This window comes from Diorhabda sublineata, chromosome 5 (genome assembly GCF_026230105.1).
Source record: "Diorhabda sublineata isolate icDioSubl1.1 chromosome 5, icDioSubl1.1, whole genome shotgun sequence".
Taxonomy (NCBI): domain Eukaryota; kingdom Metazoa; phylum Arthropoda; class Insecta; order Coleoptera; family Chrysomelidae; genus Diorhabda; species Diorhabda sublineata.
Genome location: NC_079478.1, coordinates 1,307,674 through 1,329,942, shown reverse-complemented (window position 1 = coordinate 1,329,942; position 22,269 = coordinate 1,307,674). Strand labels below are relative to the sequence as shown.

General features: G+C 33.5%; 3 protein-coding genes across 3 annotated transcripts; all 3 read right to left on the bottom strand.

Moving 5' to 3' along the window:
- Nucleotides 1-2,009: 2,009 nt before the first annotated feature.
- On the bottom strand, nucleotides 2,010-3,659 carry LOC130444358 (potassium/sodium hyperpolarization-activated cyclic nucleotide-gated channel 2-like). The gene has a single exon (XM_056779446.1). It carries the CDS (start codon nucleotides 3,657-3,659, stop codon nucleotides 2,010-2,012), a length of 1,650 nt encoding a protein of 549 aa, XP_056635424.1.
- Nucleotides 3,660-7,117: 3,458 nt separating this feature from the next.
- Nucleotides 7,118-8,599, bottom strand: LOC130444356 (potassium/sodium hyperpolarization-activated cyclic nucleotide-gated channel 2-like; the record flags this gene model as incomplete). Its single annotated transcript, XM_056779445.1, has 2 exons — nucleotides 8,346-8,599; nucleotides 7,118-7,889 (listed from the first exon to the last, which is right to left on the bottom strand). Coding segments are annotated over exons 1-2 (1,026 nt in total), but the record flags the coding sequence as incomplete, so codon positions are not given.
- A 1,872-nt stretch (nucleotides 8,600-10,471) lies between these two features.
- LOC130444355 (potassium/sodium hyperpolarization-activated cyclic nucleotide-gated channel 2-like) lies at nucleotides 10,472-12,112 on the bottom strand. The gene has a single exon (XM_056779444.1). It carries the CDS (start codon nucleotides 12,110-12,112, stop codon nucleotides 10,472-10,474), a length of 1,641 nt encoding a protein of 546 aa, XP_056635422.1.
- Between the last annotated feature and the right edge of the window lie 10,157 nt (nucleotides 12,113-22,269).

The window sequence follows — 22,269 nt, the reverse complement described above, 5'->3', positions numbered from 1 at the left end:
ATTATAACGCGCGTCAGTCAGTGTAATTGCGAGCGTTGGTGTCCTAGTGGTAGTATATAAACAGTGTGTTCACTATGAGTATCATCAACGATTCCATAATTTCCAAGAGAAAGTTATAAAGTAAATCTTAATGTTTTGTACACAAAAAATTAAACAAATGAGCAAACTGAAGGAATGAATTTTAAATATTAGTTTTTCCATTTATTTATTCGTGTACCTGTTTCCATATTCTTGCATACCAACAATTAATATCGTTAAAGAATTGTTCTCAAGACGCGAGGATCCACCTGTGAATCACCGGAAAGAGTTTACAGGTGTTATTTCAGGATCCGGAACTTTGGTAGGCAGTTTTTGTAAATTCACCCGCCAGTTGGTACCTACAAAGTAGTTGTGTTCGCTAACCATGCTTCCTCAGATTTTCTTAGATTGCTTGCTTAGATTTATAATTGTTTTTAAAATTTGTCTTTGCGAGGGAAAATTTAATAATAACGCACGTACCAGCTGTTTCAATTAATTCATCCTCTTATTCTTATAATCATATTGTACTCGTTTTTTAAAATTAATTTTATATTTTTCAAATATTTTGACTTTTATAGATTATAAAAGAAAATTCTCCGGCTGATTTAAACCGAATCGATACTTTTTTATGATTTTGTATCGTTAAATGGTCCGGTGCAGGTGGTTGTGATACCGAAAACTAAGCACCTATTCCCACGAGATCCACACAACAGGTGAATGATCTTTTAATATTTCTCACGGAATTCGCGACGATTTTGTACGTCTTTAAAGTCTCCGCCTGAGGCCGTTCAAAATTTAAAAGGATAACAACTACTCGGATCATTTGAGACTACTTCCAACAATACCTACCATACATCTGTCACGCATTATATACCTTTAACATGTTTGCGTTTAACGTAACAAGTAATTATTAAAAAAAAAAAACATTTTTTGTCGGTTATAGAGTGTTGCAATAACCATGTTGAAGATTAATTTTGTTAAAAGTTGTACAAGAATTTGATACTGGAACGGTAAATTCGAAGAAGACGTTTTACTAAAGTCGAATCGCGCTTTCTATTAGAAATTTTAGACTAATTCCTCAATCCAGAAATGATAATCACAGAGTAATACCTAAGTTTTAAAGTATAATCTAACCTTGAATTTTTTTATTCTTTTTTTTTTCAATAATAGGTAGATATTTTTCTATTATGCGATAAGTTTAATACGGGCAAACGTTTTTGTGAGGTCAATGAAGCATAGGAATACTGATTTGTTATATTATCCAATCAGTTGTCATAAAAAAATACTGCATCTATACAGGATCTTCCTGAACTGATTCCTTACGTCTTCTAGTATTGTAATCAAGTTTTTGCAATCAGTTTCATTGTGGTATCCCATTGCAATTATCCAGACCTAATTACCACGAGACCAAATAATCGATGCATATGATTACTGATCTACAAAAGCCGATAATACCTGCCTCATAATGCTCCCTACAGCCCAAAACTTATTCCTAGCGATTTTCATCTTACATCTGAAATTATTCAATGGTACTCTACATTCTAAGGATGATGACTAATTGAAAGAACATGTTGAAAACACAGCTTACAGCCTTCTATGAAGAAAGCGCACAAAAACTTGTGTGTTATGCTTACAAAGTGCTTACAAAATATCAAAATTGGATCATTAGCTCTAGATTTTTGTAATGCCACCCTAAGAATCCACGGAGAGATCATTGAACGCTCGTCAACCAGCAATGTGACCCGAAACTCGAAATCAGATCAAGAATTGAGCAAGCGCGGAAATCTTTGAACAACATGAGGACATTTCTGGCAAACCGCAACCTCTGTCTGGAACTCCGGACCAGAATGCTGTTACATCTTTTCTGTTCTTCTGTATGGATTATACGCTTGTAAATAAATTAAAAATTTATGTTTGGAGAATAGTTTATTAATTGAAAGTATTAACAAAAATTCTAACTATTGAATACAATGAAATAATTAAAAAGAAAATTAAAATGTTGATTGAGATGATGCGGAAGTTAACGATTCGATGCGTGACTTTTCGAAGAGAGTTTTTCTGTGAAGTTCTTCAACGCGCGTGATGTGCTTTAAACGTTTTTCAGCGCCGCGTGTAATCTTCTTAAAAATTTTTTGATGTTTGGAAAAAATCTTCTGAAAATCCGTTTTCCTCAGTTTATAAATATGGGAAGTTTCAATGGCATGTATATTGGCGATTCGCTTCTGATCTTTCATTACCAGAGAAATTTCTCCGAAATAAGCGCCATCTTCTAAGTGACATATTTCCTTACCAGAATACGTATAAACAGCAACAGTGCCGCTAGCTATGAAATACATACTTTCTCCAATCTCTCCATATTGAATAATATAATCCTTCGGTAGAAATATTTCTGGAATTAGCACTTCAACTATTTCGATAACTTCTTCGTACTTTAAGTGCCCAAAAATCGAAACGTTGTTGACCAAATATTTACAGATTCCTAGATTTATGTCTTTCCGCAAATTATCCGGTAATATGAATTGTATCAAGTCCTCTTTAAAATAGCTTTCCTGATATTTAAAGTTGTAATAACTGATGATATTCGTCCTTAAATTTGGCGGTAGCTTTTTTTGAATCATGTATTCCTCAACCTCTTTCAAGACTTTTTGAAATTTGATATTTGTCGATCTCGTCGATAGAATACTTAAAGCGATTATAAGCCAGGTTGAAATCATCAAAATTTTCCCTATGACATAAGTAAAAATGACAAACAAATAATCCTCAATTGTATCCATCTCATTTAGATATTCCTTCGGAACGGTAATTCCAAATATGTAAGCGGAACTTCTAAACGTAAAATCAGGATAAACGTCGTATATGTTAGTATTTATAGAATTATTTCGTGAATCTGATGCAACGAAATTGTATTTTCGCATTATTTCTATACCCACCAAAAAACACGCTAAGAAATGCATCGTGAAAATAACCAATAAAACAGAGCAAAAAGTAAACAGCGTTGTCTTCGATTTGACATGAAGAAACATGAACAATTTGTTGATTGATTTCATGAGCGTCCATATCCTGATTGATCTACATAAACAGCATATATTTATGAATCCAGTTAATATCGAAGGTCGCTTTTTTATTATTGCATACAAGATAATTTTCGACGAACCCATTAAATCAAAAATGAAAAACGGTCCTACAATGTATCTTTTAGCAATTTTAAACGGTCTGAGTTCGATAGTTTTGGTTTTAGATACAATAAAACCGGAGAAAAAAGTGATTATGATATCGATCATGGTTAACACGTCGGCAATCCTAGATATCATCAAATGTATGGGTTTGATTTCTTCGTAGGTAACGCCGACATCTAGAGGATTTATATATACCACAAGTATATAATAAACTAATAAATAAATTTCATATATGTATCGAAATTTGCTAAGAGGATGAATAACGTACGTATATCCCGATCTGATATGTCGTAATTTCTCCATGTGAATTTCCTTTTTACTTTTAAAATATGTACTAACGAGGGGATGGTCTTCCGATATCAATAGAAATTTCAACCACCATTTCGTCAATTTGGATTTCTTTTTAACATCTTCTATCTTCTCTGTAACTTCATCTCTCGATATTAAATTACAAGAATGAGGCATATTTGAAATTTGTTAGGTACATTTATTGTTAAAACGTCTCATTTATATTTATTTATTCAGCTACTATGACAACAACAAAATATTTAAAACTCGCTTCGAATTTGTTCGACGAAAAGTTTATAGGTTATAATTGTCAACCATAGACAAAATAGTTACTATAGAGTTGAGACCTTGGAACATCAAGTAGTACTACTTTATGTTTTATGGCTTAGACTATACAGTTATACGAACGGCTTTTACACTAGTTCTCTCAAGCCAAACAAAAATTGTGAAGCATCTATTAGAACTAACTTCAACCACCGGGTATTATCTTAAAAAGATAATGCCATCAAAAACAAAACTTTTAACAACCCAGTTCTTCTACTGTTGTGAGATCCAGTAATACCAAGTCCTTTATGTTGAAATAAAATACAAAATTATCTTTACAACTTCATAAATTCATAACTTCGAAAATAAACAAGATATTTATGTTCTGTCTTTTCCATGTATTATTACAACTAATAAAGTTACCACAACAGAAAGTTCAATGCGTGTCATGGCTCATAGAGACGAAATCAGATACACAAACATTCCAAGTTTATAGGTTATAATTGTCAACCATAGATAAACTAGATTGTATAGAGAAGAATGGAAATCATAGATAAAGTAATACTAGATTGCGCTTTCAATAAAAATCGTGAATGACTTTTCTAATTTCTTGTATCGTTCTTTTTCGATCTTCTATAAGAGACATGTGACGAAATGAAATAAATAGTGTATCGTTTTCTCTTTCTTTCTTACATATTCAGTAGCCTCGAATTATTATGTTTATGATTGAAATGTGATGTTAATCACGAAGTATAGATACAAAGAATCCGAACGGAGCGGTTTGGATTCATTCCAGGAGCGCTAAATTACCTCACTCTGTGGTCACCATATCGACATGTATTAACCTGATAATAACATTTATTATCATTCCTTTAAGTAATGAATCGTAATTAGATAAAAGCAAATAATAATAATACTAGTTGTGAAAATGCTGACAAAATGTTTATATCTGGTCTACCCCGCGGTCTTATATGGAACCGGGTCCTCACCAAGGACTCTACTACAAGATATAGGACGATCTACTTTCATTTTTCTCACACAATCCAATTTTGAGGCATAATAAAAGCCAGTAGAAGATTTTGTTAAGTAGAACATCCTTTGCTTTGTGGAAGAGTCCTTGTGCCTTACCTTCGTCCATCTCTAGCATCCCTAGATAGCAGCGCCGCGCCATGGCTATTTCGAACATTTAGAATCCGGACAAAAAGGAAACCATAGAAATTGGGCTGGGTTTACAGACCTTGATGTAAGAACGTGTCCTAACGTAGGTATAATTTAAAAAAATTATCTTTTTTGTCTTGCTGTCACAATGTTCAACACGTTTTATTTATAAAATTGGGACTATGATAAAAACGGGAAGTTTTAATAATCAATGTGTGAAGTTTTAGTGTTAAAAATGTATATATACGAAAGAAACTTCTTTCTCGATTTAGTTCTGACAAAATTTTTAATTATCTCATCAAAATTCATATTCTGTAACGACTTTCAATGCACAGCCTTGTTAATGATGACAATCGCTCATCTAACATTATAGAGTGATGTAGATTTTTTATTTTCTTTAAAACTGCTCCACAATTCGCTATATGATCGTCACTATTAATCAGTAAGCTGTATGTACCTCCGGAGAAGTTTTAATCATATCTGAATCAACGGTTCGAGGAGCGCACGTGCATCGAGCGCCCAAGCGCATTTAGAAAACATTTCTCGCATCTAGCGCACACTACCTGTGTCGAATCCGAAAGATCGTTCGACGAGCGCGCAAGAAAATTTGATCTGACGCAGTGAGTCCTAGTGATGGGCCAACATACGATCAGCCACATCTAGAATTTTCCAAAATGTTCAATATTGTATAAAATATTGAACAAAAATTGATACGATAAATTATTTTTTCTCAGAATGAGTGCATTTTTGGTATTAGGTTCAAAATAATAATAAAAAATTGCGTATTTTGAATATTCTACAAAAAAGCCTTTTAATTTAAAAATTGTTAAGTTAGGTTAGGCTAGATAAAGTTATTTTAGGTTAGATTAAGTTAGGTTATGTTAGATTAGGTTAGGTTAGGTTCCACTCCTGGGAGCTGTAAGACCTCGTAAGTTGGTGGAGTGGCTCAGTAGCTTTCTCTCTTCTTGTGCCGTCTTGACGGACTGGTGGAGAGGAGTGAAGCTAAGAAACAGCTCAAAAATCCAAAGGATCAAATGTTGTACGCTGATACAACGACAATTTGTTGTCCTCCCGGCGTACGCGACACTCCCGAGGATTGAGGAGGGTGGTTTAGTGGATGAGAGTCCCACACAAACTCACAGTATTTGCACCCGCCCACTGTGAGGAAGGCATTAGCTTCCACCCCACCTCTGGACAAAAAAAAAAGGTTAGTTTAGGTTAGGCTAGGTTAAGTTAGGCTAGATTAGGTAGATTAGGAGACTATGACTATAATCGCATTGATGAGAAATTATTAACTTTGTTGTTAACTCTTTTATAATGTTTCTTCTTACATTCACGGTAATTTTACGGCTTTTCAAGCTAAATACAGGGATTGAAGATACAGTATTTATACCTGCAAAAACCACCGTGCGCTCGATTCACGTGCGCTCGATGCACGCATTCGATTTAACGATCCAATTAAGAAACTTTTAATGGTTATAATAAATTATTTGTATTATTAATCGATTCGAGTTGAATGGCTGTAATACAAAAAATAATTCAAGTTGTATATCATACGAACATCTCCACTAAAAATTAGTGTGCGGATTAAATTACACTAAATCATTCATTTCATTAAAATCTCCAAATAATGTTTAGAAAAATGGAAATTTTACTGTAGTCCAATATATCTTCTAAAATAAATGATTAAATTAGTAATTTTAGAGGGCCCCTAGGTGGGGCTTCAGCGCTCGCTAGACCCCTAACTAAATCCAACGCTACCAAGAAGTGCTCAATCGTCGTTAAAGTTAAATGAACTTATAAAGTGTTGTATTTCTCATCAGAAATAATTTATTATTAACTTTTTAATCTATTATAAAATGTTTGTTTTTTGAAAAAGGTTTTTTTCTTTTAATTTTTTTTGGGTTTGTAAGAAACCGTTTCAACCTTCAATTGACAATATGAAAAAGAAATTTGTGACCACAAATAAAAGTGTAAAGTTATATTTGAGGAACATTTTATTTAACAAAAGTATAAATAACAATTCGAACTATTAAATGGAATAATGTAATAAATAAAATTCAAAATCTTGCCAACGATTCGACGTGGTCCTTTTCGAAGAGGGTTTTTTTGTATAGTTTCTCCACGCGCAAGATATGCTTCAATCGTCTTTCGGCGATTTGCATTATCTTTTTAAAAACCTTTTTATGTTTGGAAAAAATCTTTTGGAAATCGGTTTTATTCAATTTATATATATGCGAAGTTTCAATGGCATATATATCAGCGGGTCGGTCTTGATTTTTCATAAGGAGGGAAATTTCTCCGAAATAATCGCCATCTTGTAAGTGACATATTTCTTCTCCAGAATGCGTATAAACAGCAACAGTTCCACTAGCTATGAAATACATACTTTCTCCAATAGTACCGGATTGAATAATACAATCGTTTGGTAGAAATATTTCTGGAATTAGCACTTCAACTATTTCGATAACTTCTTCGTACTTTAAGTGCCCAAAAATCGAAACGTTGTTGATCAAATATTTACAGATTCCTAGATTTATGTCTTTCCGTAAATTATCCGGTAATATGAATTGTATCAAGTCCTCTTTTAAGAAACTACCTTGATATTTGAAGTTGTAATAGTTGATGATGCTTGTTCTCAAATTGGGCGGTAGTTTTTTTCTAATCATAAACTCCTCAACTTCTTTCAAGATATGTTGAAATTTAATATGTGTCGATTTGGTAGATAGAATACTTAAAGCGATTATAAGCCAAGTTGAAATTATCAAAATTTTTCCTAGGATATAAATGAAAATCGTTATCAAATAATCCTCGGTCCTAGTCATTTTATTTAAATATTCATTCGGAACGGTAATTCCAAATATATAAGCAGAACTTCTAAATATGTAGTCGAAGTAGACTTCGTACAAATTAAAATCTTTAGAATTATTATGTGAAGGTGGTGATTGGAAATGGTATTTTCTAATTACGTTTATACCGACTAAACTGCAAGTCGAAAAATGTATCATGAAAACAAACATTATAATAGAACATACAGTATATATAGTAGTCTTCGATTTGACGTGAAGAATTAAAAAAAATCTGTAGACTAACTTTAGGAGCGACCATATCCTGATTGATCGACACATAAATAATATATTGAGAACTGTTAATACCCAAGGTGGGATGGATGGATAGAATATCGGATAGATGATCATTTTAGAACAACCCATTACGTCAAAAATGAAAAACGGTCCAAAAATGTATTTTTTAGCAATTTTCAACGGTCTCAATTCGACGGTTTTTGTTTTAAATATTACAAAACCGGTAAAAAACGTCATTATGATATCGATTATAGATAATGTGTCGGCCATCCTAGATATCATCAAGTGTATGGGTTTAATTTCTTTGTAGGTAACGCCGACATCTAGCGAATTTACATATAACACAATCGTATAATACAATATCATATAAATTTTGTATATGAATCGAAATTTACTAATTGGATGAATAACGTACGTATATCCCGATCTGATATGTCGTAATTTCTCCATGTGAATTGCCTTTTTACTTTTAAAATATAAATTGATGCGAGGATGGTCCTCCGATATCAATATATATTCCAACCACCATTTCGTCAATTTGGATTTCTTTTTAACATCTTCTATCTTCTCTGTAACTTCATCTCTCGATATTAAATTACAAGAATGAGGCATATTTGAAATTTGTTAGGTACATTTATTGTTAAAACGTCTCAATTATATTTATTTATTCAGCTACTATGACAACAACAAAATATTTAAAACTCGCTTCGAATTTGTTCGACGAAGTTTATAGGTTATAATTGTCAACCATAGACAAAATAATTACTATAGAGTTGGGACCTTGGAACATCAAGTAGTACTACTTTATGTTTTATGGCTTAGTAGACTATACAGTTATACGAACGGCTTTTACACTAGTGCTCCGAAGCCAAACAAAAATTGTGAAACATCTATTAGAACTAACTTCAACCGCTGGGAATTATCTTAAAAAGATAATGCCATCAAAAACAAAACTTTTAACAACTCAGTTCTTCTACTGTTGTGAGATCCAGTAATACCAAGTCCTTTATGTTGAAATAAAATACAAAATTATCTTTACAACTTCATAAATTCATAACTTCGAATATAAACAAGATATTTCCATGTATTACTACAACTAATAAAGTATTTTTTTAAAAAGCCTGAACAGTTATAAGTGAAGATGTGGACACCACAACAAAAAGCTCATAGAGACGAAATCAAATACACTTTAATTCGTCAGCTTTCAACGCAAGTCCAAATGCCTACAACCACAATCCACAGAGTTCTTTATAAACAGTTGCGTCTGTATGCCTATAAGGTACAGTTGCTGCAGGCACTGTTACCAACAGATCGACCAAAACAGTTCGGGAAAACCTCAACGAAACTTTTTCCAACCGATGGATTGGACGGGATGTCCCAATTCCATGGCCACCAAGGTCTCCGGACATAACACCCCTCGATTTCTTCTTGTGGGGTTATTTAAAGGACATTGTTTACCGAACACCGGTTAATGACATTGATGACTTGAAACGCCGCATTACGCCTTGAAATTGATTACAGACTGGAAGTGCTTAGGACCACCAATGGTGCGCATGTTGAAGTGTACTAAAAAAACTTTATTAATTGCAGTAATACATGCAAAAGACAAAATATAAATATCTTGTTTATTTTCGAAGAACACCCTGTACAGGGTGAGGCAGAAAGGCGTACAATTTTACTAACTCTCTTGCGTTTGCACACCTGGATGATGTTCTTTTTAAGAAATATGAATTTCCCAGATAAAATAAAATAAAAAATTTGTGTGTGAATTATATTTAATTTTTTTTTATATAAACGTGATAACTAACCTTGACAGAACGCCACTGGTTAAATTCCTCTAAAGTTTGTTTATGTCAAAATATTATTTCATCAAGGAACACATCGGACACCAAATTTGGAAAAAAAATTAAATACGTTCTTGATTTATGGCAAATTCTTGATTTAAAATTTTGAGCACCCCATATCTCAGCAACTAGGTAGAGCGTTGTCGGTCAAATATAGACACACCCTGTATGTAATACTTTGTGTTTCGACTAAGCGAAACAACTAGTATATCGTTTTCTTTTTTCTACGAGCGTTTTAGTTAATTCTGCGCATCTTTTGCGTATTATCAAGCATGCGCAATATATAAAAAGTGTCTCGAACGAGAGAGAAAATGAATAATGTCGGTACCGTAGCATAGGGACGTTTTTTTCCATACCAACTGTCCATATATGATATTATGATTATTATTAAACCAAATTGTTATTTTATATTTTATCTGATATATAGTTTTATCTATAAACTGTGAAATTTTCTTAAAATAATAAAGTTTCTTTCTCTCTCTTTCTCTACATCGTGCATATTATTTATGAGACACCCTTTATACTAAGAAATGATAAAAAAAAGGACAATATTGAATGAAAGTTTTTATAAAACAACCAAAACAGTTTTTTAATGTTTTAAAATATACAAAATATTCTTTTAAATAACAATAATGTAATACTATTTTTCATGATGAAGGAAGGTATCGGATTCCTTGTATGTTTTTTCGAACAACGCTTTCTTGTACATTTTTTCAAGATGCAACGTGTATTTCAAACGTTTCTCAGCGGTCTCGACAATTTTTTTATATACGTTTTTATTTTTCATTAAAATACGTTTGAAATCCGAACTTTTCAATTTGTAAATATGAGAATGTTCAATGGCGTTGATTGTAGTTAACCGTCTTTGACCTTTAAAGATTAGCGATACTTCTCCAAAATAATCCCCTTCTTGTAAATGACAAACTTCTTTACCGGAATGGGTATAAACGGCTACGGTTCCACTATTTATAAAAAACATACTATTACCCACTGTTCCCGATTGAATAATACAATCATTCGGTAGAAATATTTCAGGTACCAAAGCTTGAATTAAATCCATGAGTTGTTGATTAGTGAGTTTCTTCAATACACTGACGCTACTAATCAAAGATTTCGTTATTTCAAAATTAACATTCTTTTGAAGATTATCCGGAATGATAAACTGAATTAGATCTTCTTTAAAATATTTACCGTGATATTTGTAGTGATAATAAGCGTTGATTTTCTTTCTCAATTGTAGCGGTAGCTGTTTCTGAATCATGTACTCCTCTAATTCGTTCAATATTCTCTGATATTTGATCTCCGTCGATTTCGATGCAAGAATAGATAACGCGAATATTATCCAAGTTGATATAACCAGAATTTTCCCGACTACGTACGATAAAACCGTAGCTATATAATCTTCGACGTATTTGATATCTTTAACGTAATTTTCAGGTAGCGTAATCCCTAAAAGAATAGCGGAACTTCGCAACATGTAATCCAAATATACGTCGTAAACGTTTATCATAGATGCATTATAAGGATCCGGAAATTGAAAGTAGTACCTCACCAATAATTTACTGCCAATCAAAAAACACGTAAAGAAATGTATAGTGCATAATAGTAAAGTTACCGAACATATAGCGAACGTAGTAGTTTTCGATTTGATTTTAAACAATAGGGATACTTTCAATAATAATTGCATTACAGACCATACTCTAATAACTCTCGAGAGACTCCACAAATTTTGTATTCCAATAATTGCGAGTCTCGGTTTAGGAAACACGTGATACATAAGAAATTTCGTCGATCCGAGAACATCGGATATGAAGAACGGTCCAAATATATATTTTTTCGCTATTTTCTCAGGTCGTAATTCGATGGTTTTTAATTTTTTTATCGTATAACCTGTAATTAAGTTCATACAAACGTCGATTATTGCTATAAAATCAACCGTGAAAGCCATATAACGATGCGTATCCGTGACGTATATCTTTGTGATTGCCAAGTCCAAAGAATTGAAATAAACTACGAATAAATAATACCACAACAACCAAAGTTCATACCATTCTCGAAATTTACTCAAAGGATGAATCACATATATGTAACCTGATGATATATGCCTGAATTTTTCGTCTCTTACGGCTTTTTCGCTTTTGAAATACAACCGAGTTTGTAAATGATTCTCTGATATCAATATCCATTTCAACCAAATTTGTATCAATCTCGATTTTATACCAGATTTTTCCATTTTCTCTGTTACCACATCAACAAAGGATACATTGCAAATATGGGGCATTTTGTTGAATTTTCTTTATTACAACTGAATGCGTAGTTTTCTAACAAATGTCAAAAAAATTTGTTAAGTAATGTTTTGTTAACATGACAACAAAGTAGTTACTTTATAAACTAAGTATAGTAGCATTAAATAATTAAAATCTATTACTACGATTAAACCATATCAAACTATTTTTCCAAAAAAACATTATCCTCCACCTTCGACACTAATGGAATTACAGACATTTTCCAAACACTTCAAATAAATCTTATAAAAATGTACTCTATAGTACGAGAATTCCTACTCAAGTTTTGAGATAGACGAAATAAATATTTATAATTGGATATATCTTGATTGTTTCGAAAAATATTCTGTATTAAGATCGATACACTTTTGTATGAGTTTGAACTAATTCCAAAACGTGTGATTTGAACGCTTTTCCAAATGTAGACAATCTATTTCTGATCTGCGGAAATAACAATAAATCATCGAATGCCAAACAAAAACTGTACGGTAAATGATGAATGATTTTTCTTCAGCAATTGGTTTCCTTAAATTTTTCAAACACTTCTGGCAAACTACGTTGCTCTAATGAAGCGGTGGCGACGTGTCCAGTTATCCCGAGAAAATACGCGACCGTTTGCTTCACTGAACTGAACTTTTGTTAGATTTGTCTTATCTTGAAAGACCAATACAGTCTAATGTTGATTCACATGCATGGATCCATGATTCTTCGCCAGTGAAGATGTTATAGACGTCTTTTTAAGCATCATAATTGAATTTTTTTGCACCAATCGACAAGAGCTTTATCAAATTAATCGGTATTCAACGCGAACAAATTTTTTTGATAACCAAATGTTACTACTGGTGGAACTACTGCCCAAGTTTGCCCAAACATCGATGTTGTCTGGTACAACAACCGATTTTGGAAGATTTTCGCGAAATCCATTCTGTAGCGAAACGCGACACGATTAAATTCGGAAAAACCAGTAAAATAAGATTGCTGGAGATAGAATGGAGTGACTGGAATTGGAATGAAAATAAGGAGAAACATATTCAATAGAAATAATTCCACTCAAACAGAACTCTAAACTTCATCCACTCCAGATCGAGACTATCTTCTTCTTCAGATACAATCTTCATTTATTAAAAGTTGGCGACAATTTCGGCATACATAATTCGATTCTGAGTAGTACGATTTAAAGGTGATGTCCAAACCCTGAATGTTGTTTGCGACCAGGTACACGTTTTCCTTCGATTTATTTTTGTTAGTAACTTTCCCATACTTTCCCATAGATCCACATTTCAAAAGCTTCGATTCTGTTCTTGGTTCATGGTTAAGTTTAAGCTTAAGGTTGCGTTACATAATAGGTTTTTTAGCTTTAGGAATACGGCTCTAGCTTGTTCTAAACGTGATTTTACTTCGACTTCTTCTTTATTCCATGCCTCAGAGTAAATATTAAACAGTATTGGAGACAAAACACAACCCCTTTTCTATACACCCCGGTTCTGCTGTCGTTTGTCCATATCTAACCGTTGCTTCTTGGTTCCAATAAAAATTTCTAATAAACTCGATGTCTTGTTTAAAATCGCAACGATTCGAATATTGATACAGAGTGAAATTCAAAATCATTACGTAATATGGGACCAAAAAGGATAAGGATAAGGATAAAGATATAGTAGTGAAATATATTTTGGTTGAATATCACGGATACGAAATTTTTTTCAAATCAATATCGAAGTAGGGCATTCAATATATCTCAATAAATTTCCATATATATTCACATCTGCACCAATAATTTCCATAATCCAAACACGTGCCTCAATTTACCGGAATTGTCCATAAAATTTGATGAACTGTCCCCTATTGATGTGCAGAGAACCCAAATTGTTAATTTCTGTGAATTCCCTTCTTAAAACAGGATCGGCGTAATAAATTAAACTCTACTACAAATAGGAATATGTACTACGTTTTTCCTAGCATTCGGTTATTTTTATTTAATTTTTTGTGTGGAAAGGCCAGAAGAAAAACAGTTTTTAGATACGAAAAAATCTTCAATTTTTTCTTTCATGTTTTAAATAAGTTATCATTATACACTTATGTATCGTTTGAAGGGTTTCTTCATTCTCTACATGTTTGAAAATGTTGCTACTTAAGTTTTGAGATATGGCAACAATGATGTGAATATGTCAAATCTGATATTGCCATCATAAAATTTGACATTTTTAACGGTGAAAATACTCATAATATGTTGTCAAACGAGTGCTATGACTATGACTTTCGATGCGAGTTAAACCAACAACCATGTGCCGATCAACTCGCTTTAACTTTGAGGTGATGAAGCACCGTCTTTCACCGGTTTTCCGAATTCAATCGTTACACGAAGAATTTCGAGAAACAGAACAGTCAAAACATCCATTTGATGGACCATCCGGCCTCCAGTCCTTATTTGGTACCCAATGATTTCTTCTTAATCCCGTTGATCAAAAATAAATTTCAAGTTCAACGTTTTTCTACACCTGAAGCGGTTGATGCCTTCAAACACTTGTTTTGAAGGTACCTCGATCAAAATGGAAAATTCGTTGAAACGCATTAAAAAGTTTATTGATCTTAATGGAGAATATATTAAAAAACAATAAAACATAACTAATTGAATATTTATCTATCTCAAAACTTAAGTAACAACTAATTAAGAATATCTTGGTCAAACAAACAAATACATTAGCTGATGCTAGAGGCTAGTGAATAAGTTTAATATCAAGGAGAGACGGAAAATAATCTGGAAAGAACAACCGGAAGATCACAAGCCCCGTTCTGTTCCAATGTCAAATCCCTGAAACTTTTAGAGTGACATTTTAGAAGAATAAATATGTTAAGAAGTATAGTCAACAATTACAAACTAAATCTTTACTTATTTTGATTGAAAATCAGCTCTGGGACATTGTATTGATCTTGGCAAACTTGGTTTCCAATTCTCCCACTGACCTTCCAAGAAAATCGCGTTTGTTCTTTCTCATTTTATGCCTCCATGGATAATAGATTAAGACACGTTTTTACAATGAGTATTGTTGCCCTTAAACCATTCTTGACGTATGGCACGCATTTTTGTTTAGCCAAATTAAAAAATGAAAAACCCTCGTTCGTATTTAAAGTTTATTCATCGCTATTGATAAAACCATCTATAAAGTTGATTCTTGCATCCCTCAGTTAAATTAGTTTTGACATATTCTCTATCCCTTAAGTCTGAGATTCTTTCAAACTAGTTTTTTAAATTTTAAATTCAACGCTCTATCGAACAGAGAAGTTGTTAATATGAAAACCCAATCCTGTATCAATCAGTTAATTTTTGAGAAAATACTAATATAGACCGGGTGTTCATGAACGGCGTGCTTTATCCGAGCGAGATTTCAAAAATAGGGGGTTGAACCGTGTGAACGACGCTCGCGTGCAGTTCACAACGCGGCCACGTGTCCGCCCGTGTCGCGGATTCTTTGCTTAATAACGCCACGCATTTTCTGTTGTTTCCACAGCTGCTTGATGTTTAATAGGAAAATACCCTGCACATTGCCCCGTACTTATAACGATGTTTTTCGTTTATTTTCTCATTTTTTTTTGTTGTTAAATAACTTGGTGGTGCTTCATCACCAAAAGTCGAAGCGAATTAATCCGCACACTGCTGTTGGTTTAATCGACGTCGAAACTCATCACACGAAAATTTTTTTTAACCAAGATGAATGATTCAAGTATCTGTAAACAACTCGTATAGCACTCGTATGACAACACGTTCTGAATACGTTCACCATTAAAAATGTCAAACTCAATGATGCGAATGTCAGATTTGACATATTCACAGCAGTGTTGCCATATCTCACAATTTAAGTAGCGAACGTCGTATTTTTGTTTAAAATTTATTTGAGAAACTCAATTACAAAAAGAAAAATAAGAGGCAATAAATTAATTGATCGTCATAGTCATTATATTTAATCCATTTTCCAAAGAATCCGTCATCTAGCTTATGTTTAAATGGAATGAAACAATGTGATGATTTGCTAGAATCGAATGAGTTCTATCTTGGTACTCACATCTTGTTCAACTTTGTCTATTATAGAATTTAGCAATTGCTCCTTTACATGTACATAATATTCCTGTCTTTTTCCTTAATAATCGCTTTTAGTTTCGTATTCTCTAGGCTTTTATGTTCTTTCTCATTGTTTCAGCCATAATATTCTCCTTAGTATTTTTCTATCATATTATTCTTTAGCGCCATAGTTGACAACAGATCTAATATCTACTTTGTAATTTTTTAAAATTGGTTTTGGTAAATAAATTCTTGTCTCTTATAAACCCAGATTGTATGTCATCCTTTATATCTCATAATCTGTCATTTTTCCACCTACCATCGTTCCTAAGAATTCGAAAATGTTGCTAAAACTGTACTTTCAAAAATTTTTGTTTGTTCCGTTTATTTTTTTTACCGTGCTTATCATATAATTAGTCTTTGTCTCGTTTATTTCTTTTTTGTTTCTTTTATGACCGTTTCATCTCTTGTTTCTAGTATTATGTCGTCTACCAATTCAAACAATCGTTTTTTTTTAGGTTTTAACATCGAGAATTCGATGTCGTTACCACTTTCAATGTTTTCTTTAGCTACGTTATTATCTATCTCAGTAGTAATAAATCAGTACGTATTATCTCGGGCGTCTTGTTCGATTTAATGAACCCAGTGTAATGTAAAACTTAATATCAGATATCGCTATCAGATAACATTGAAAATGTGCAATCACAGAAAGCCAGCCTCGTGCAAGTGTCACGTGTCAGTGTTCATTAAATTTAAGTTTACTATAAAGATTAACAATGGTTCAAACAGCATATCCGCCCCTAATATTGCGGATTACACTAGATAATGAAACCGAACTTACGACGAGTTTGACGCCCTAATCTGCGAGGTGGGAACAGCTCCACAAGTCGTAGAAATAATGTGATACCAGATAAATTAAACGACAACATCACTTTGTTAGAAATAAATTATTTTTAAAATAGTGTTATGGAACCGGCGAAGGATCCATGAATATGTTTTTTGCTTTGTTCAGTAAAAGATTCCAAATATTACGATAAACAAAAGCACTACTTGGTGTACAAATACAAAAACTTGTGGTGCAGGTATTTTAGAAAGATAGACGCAGATCTCAAACACAGAAATCGTGATGACAAACATATAGAGAATTCATAAAACAAAACGAAATTTATCTGTACAAACTCAAAATTTGTTACACTTTAGAAAAAGGTGATGAAGCAACGTCTAAGTCAAATTATGTGTATAGTGCTAATAGTTTATTCAATATGGTATTATACTAAGTATTATACTAAGATTTTTTGATACCTTGCCGAACTGTGCCTACATAAGGAAGTCAAAGTGTCTGCTGCATCGAAATTTCTGATAAAATAATCGATACTGTTCTTGGACGTTCCAACAATTATCGGCTGGCCTATTCCACGTTCAATTTCCTCTATTACAAAAATAACCGTTATTTTTATATCTTTTTTCCCATCTCTATAAATGTTCATTCATTCATTTCTGTTATCAAGCGTATTACGGTTGTCACAACGGCAGTAGTCTATTGATGGGGATCGGGAGGATCTTTTCTTTTTGAAAATGTACAAGTGATTGGTTGTTTTGGCAATATGGGTGCACAGAAGTTAAGCACTATTCAGAAAACAATAGAAATGACTATATTTTGGGACATCTGTGAAGTATTTTTTATTTAAGCACCCATTGGTCTTACATTTATAATTGTAGAAGCTGCTTTTATAAGGACCATTCTACAAAGGATTTCAACGATCTGTTAATTAGTGCAGTATTAACAAAAATTAATAATTTCTTTCTTCAATTGAATTATCATTGAAGAAAGAAATTATTGTTGTGGTTCACATTAGAAATAAAAACTGACAGAACTACGTAGAACTATTTATGTAATACACAGGACTTGGATTGCAGTAGGAAATTATAAACCAGCGTGGAAACGTGTCAAGTTCTAATGTGACTACAAAAAAAGTCTTTTTTTTTGTACTACACTGGCGAGCAAAAAATTTTCCTGTTTACTGTTAATGATAACGGGCCCATAATGCCTTTAGATCCGATTGTTGTGGCAAGAATTGTTGCGCTGTTACCAGATGGTCGGGAACAACGTGAATCTACAAGAATTGTGGGTGCTAGTCTTTGTGGTATGCAAAGGGTGTACCAGCGCTTTCTGCAGACTGGCCTGATCACTAGAAGACCAGGGTCTGAGCAAAAAAGACTCACCACTCAACGAGATGACCGTTTTTTGGTGAACACAAGTTTGCGGAATAGGACAGATACTGCGGTTTCACTGCTACAGGTCCCCCGTTGCAACGCCAGGATCGGACTGCAAGATTGACATTTGCCAGAGATCACGTTCGTTGGAATGATGATGACTGCAGCTGGGTATTGTTCTCAGATGAGTTGCATTTTGGCCTCACTGGGTCAGATGAACGTCGACGAGTGTGGAGAAGACCTGGGGAAAGATACGCTGAAGTTTGCATTGACGAGCGTCTTCCATTTGGCGGTGGGTTAGTTATGGTTTGGGTGGGAATCACTGCACGAGCTCGTACATAGTTGGTTTTCATAGAAAATGACGCCCTAACCTCTCACAGGTACGTTACGGAGGTGCTAGAAGACCGTGTTATGCCTTTCATGGTGACTATGTGGGAACGTGGCATTTTTATGCAAGATAACGTGAGACCACATACAGCCAGAATTGTCAGGGAGAATCTGGTAGAAATTAGGCGGTTTGATTGGCCAACCGCAGCCCAGATGATTCCCATAGAACATGTCTAAGACGACTGATCCGCAGACACACACCAGCACCAAGAACTGCCCAGAACCTGAGAAGATTGCTGTTGGGATAACATCGACCAGAATGTTATCCACGAGGAGGGAATGCACGTTATTAGTATGAAGTTTTTTTATTTTGTTCCTTCCATATCTTCCCTAACAACAAAATGTTGAATTTCGCCCAAAATGTTGCCTTTTCAGAATAAATCATCAAGTCCAAGAAAAAAAATGCATTTTTCTTTAGTATAGAGTATCACATTCAGGTTACAAAAGCACATGCAATGATGTACAGTTTGCGAATACTTAGCCTTACTTAGCCTTAAAGGTGTTGGTGCTGATTATATAAACGCGTTAGAATTTTGGAAATGGAGTGGTAGGAATAGGGTGGTTATTCGTTCATTGGTAGGAAGTGATCCGATTCTGTGGTCTCCATCTGCCTACTCCACGCAACGAATCACCCCTTTTTGTTGGTTCCAAGGCCACAATCTGTCTACTCCTAAAAATATATAAAATGATTAAATTAGAAATAAAACGCATTATTCAAAAAAAAAAAACTTGAAAACTTGAACCTCGTACAGTATAACCAAAAATTGTCAAAAATGCTCAAGTTTAGCATTCATAATATCTTGGTTACGACCACAAAACCTTTACGTCCATGGTTATCATTTATTTGGACTTACTGTCGTACCAGACTTCTTCTTTTATTGGCTGTAATGACATAGAATAGATGGCATGAATGTGTTGGACAGGAAGAGAAAGAGAAACACAGACATAAGACACGAATGTGAGGTAGAAGACATAGTCAGATGGGGTCGTAAACGTAGAAGAGCTTGGAACGAAGAAGTGGACTGGATTACCAGACAAAGATTAATCAAAGATCGCACGAAACGATAAACCAGTGAGAAGACGACCATTAGAAAGACGTTCACAAAGATGGATGGATTCATGGACATCAACATCTCAAGGATGATAAGCTGGAAACTACAGACCTAAGGCCTACAATAAGTTAAGCCTCTTTATGAAAATATTTTTACGTCACTGACTTCAAACAGAAATTTTATTATGATACACTTAGTTTGAGTTAAAAAAGTAAACTTAGGTTACTTCATAAAAACACTAATGTTTCCAATTACCTAATTATTATGTCGTTAAATGAATTTTATCTTGAACACAATAAAATTAACGCTTCAGTTTCCACATTATCATCCGCCATCATCTCATTCATCAACAGAATCAGTGCCAATTTTAATGACACCATTATCCGGCAATCTGTACCTACTAAACGGGTGTTCATGTTCATTTGTCGCTCGTCCAATGTTGTTATGGGGTTGTATTATTAGCAGAAAGACTCTCTCACGGTGTTTCGCCTGCACCGGGCCAATAGACGAGGAAGGGCGCGCACATAGGGAAGGAAAAGATACGTTTGCAGGGACACAGCTGCGACCTGCAAGTGTTCAGTCTGGAGTTCTTTGTTTTTTCGGTTAGAACGCGTACGGGGTGTTATGTAAACACATATTTTTATATAATTTTATCGCTTCAAAAAGTCTATTTTAGCTTATAAAATTCATGCTCTGTAGCAAACACTATCAGAAAAATTTCTTTAACCTCCAAAAAAACCAACTATCATTAGATTGTACATAATACAAAATATTTTCTCCTTTATTTATTTATTGCTTTCGTTTAGCACGTTTTATGGTCTGTCTGTATTCTTATAGTGTGTTTATATGAACATTTGTGCATAAAAAGATGCGTTTCCTTACAAAGGAAAGCAACAACGACTTGAGGAGTCAGTAGTCAGCAGATTAGATTGAAGATAGGGACTTAAACGAAACAATCTAAGGAAAAAATTCCAATTAAAAACGGAAGGAGCGATTCAATAATTTTTGTTTACTATATACCAAGAACTAATTCATTGATGCGTTTATGGTAATTTGAAATGATGTATGTATTATGTTAATATTAGTGCAGTGAGTGATTGCAGTATAGTGAAACGTAAAACGTTGACTTTTGCCCTCAATAATAAACATCGTAGATACACGAAATGCAATCCAATTGCTCTATTGACATGTTAAATGATTACCCAAGTTGAGTAATTATTGTTTTCGATTTAAGCTGCATTTTGATACACTTGATTTGTGTTTGTTTTTTTCACTGTATAATTGGAATTTATGAAGTATATAAATGATTTGAGAGTTGAATCCAATCTTCAAAGAAATTTTTATTCGGTCTATATCTAGATCTAGATCTGAGGTGTCAAACTCAATTTTGCAGAGAGTCGTATATTAAATTTTGAATCATATCAAAGTTATAAAAGATGGTAGGTAATTATGTTGAGCTAGAGGATCCAGATAATTGACTCTTGTTCATTCGTAAGTCTTTCGCGATCTTGGTTCTTATTTATTCACTTAAATAGGTGCTACCAAACATGCAGAGCACGCATTCTCTGTCCAATTGAAGATCTATCAAATCCTTTTGCAAATGAACTGGTGCCTGAGAAGTTTCAAAATTGAATGGATTGTTGGATTCCATTTCATTCATTTCGTGAATGTTTTCAAAACTATTGTTGAATTCCGTAATCAAATTTGATTTTCCTTATAGATTGCACGACATGGTCCATTTTTAAATGTTTGCACGCCAATAATTCCTGATGAATTATACAATGACATCCCACGAAATTTGCTGTTGTAGTACCTGTCAATGGAACGCACTTTAGAAAAGTTATAAATGAGGTAGCAGAAAATAAAAGGAAAGACCTGAAAAGATAGAAAGGCATCAGATTTATGCTAAGCTTTTCAAAAGAGAAAATGAAACTTTTTTCCAAATCTACCAGTCTGGATTTTTTAATTAAGGGTGATATAAAACAAGATAATGCGTTTAGTCTTGTTAAATCACAACTATGTACTCATGTTAATTAATACGTCTTTAGAAAATATATTTCAAAATGTTTTTCCACTCTTTAGTTCTAATAACTAATATAACTATTAATTATATTCATCCTAGGAATCTAGAGATATCGGGTCTCATATACACCACGACCCAAAGGATCTGTTGTGTCCTTTTTTCCAGCTGCGATAATGGGAAACTTTGTGTTTACAGTTAATACCACTCCTCAAGTTCAAAAAAGTCACAAGTTAAATATTCACTGGTCTAGAGTAACAATTTTACCCTAAACTTGTAACTTTTTGAGTTACACGAATACAAAATTACAAGTCTTGTAATTACTAGTACAATTTCACAGATTCACTATAGTGAAAATTGTTACTTTTTTTTAACCTATGCCAAGAGGTGGGTAACTTTGATAATTCTCATAATTATTTCAATTTC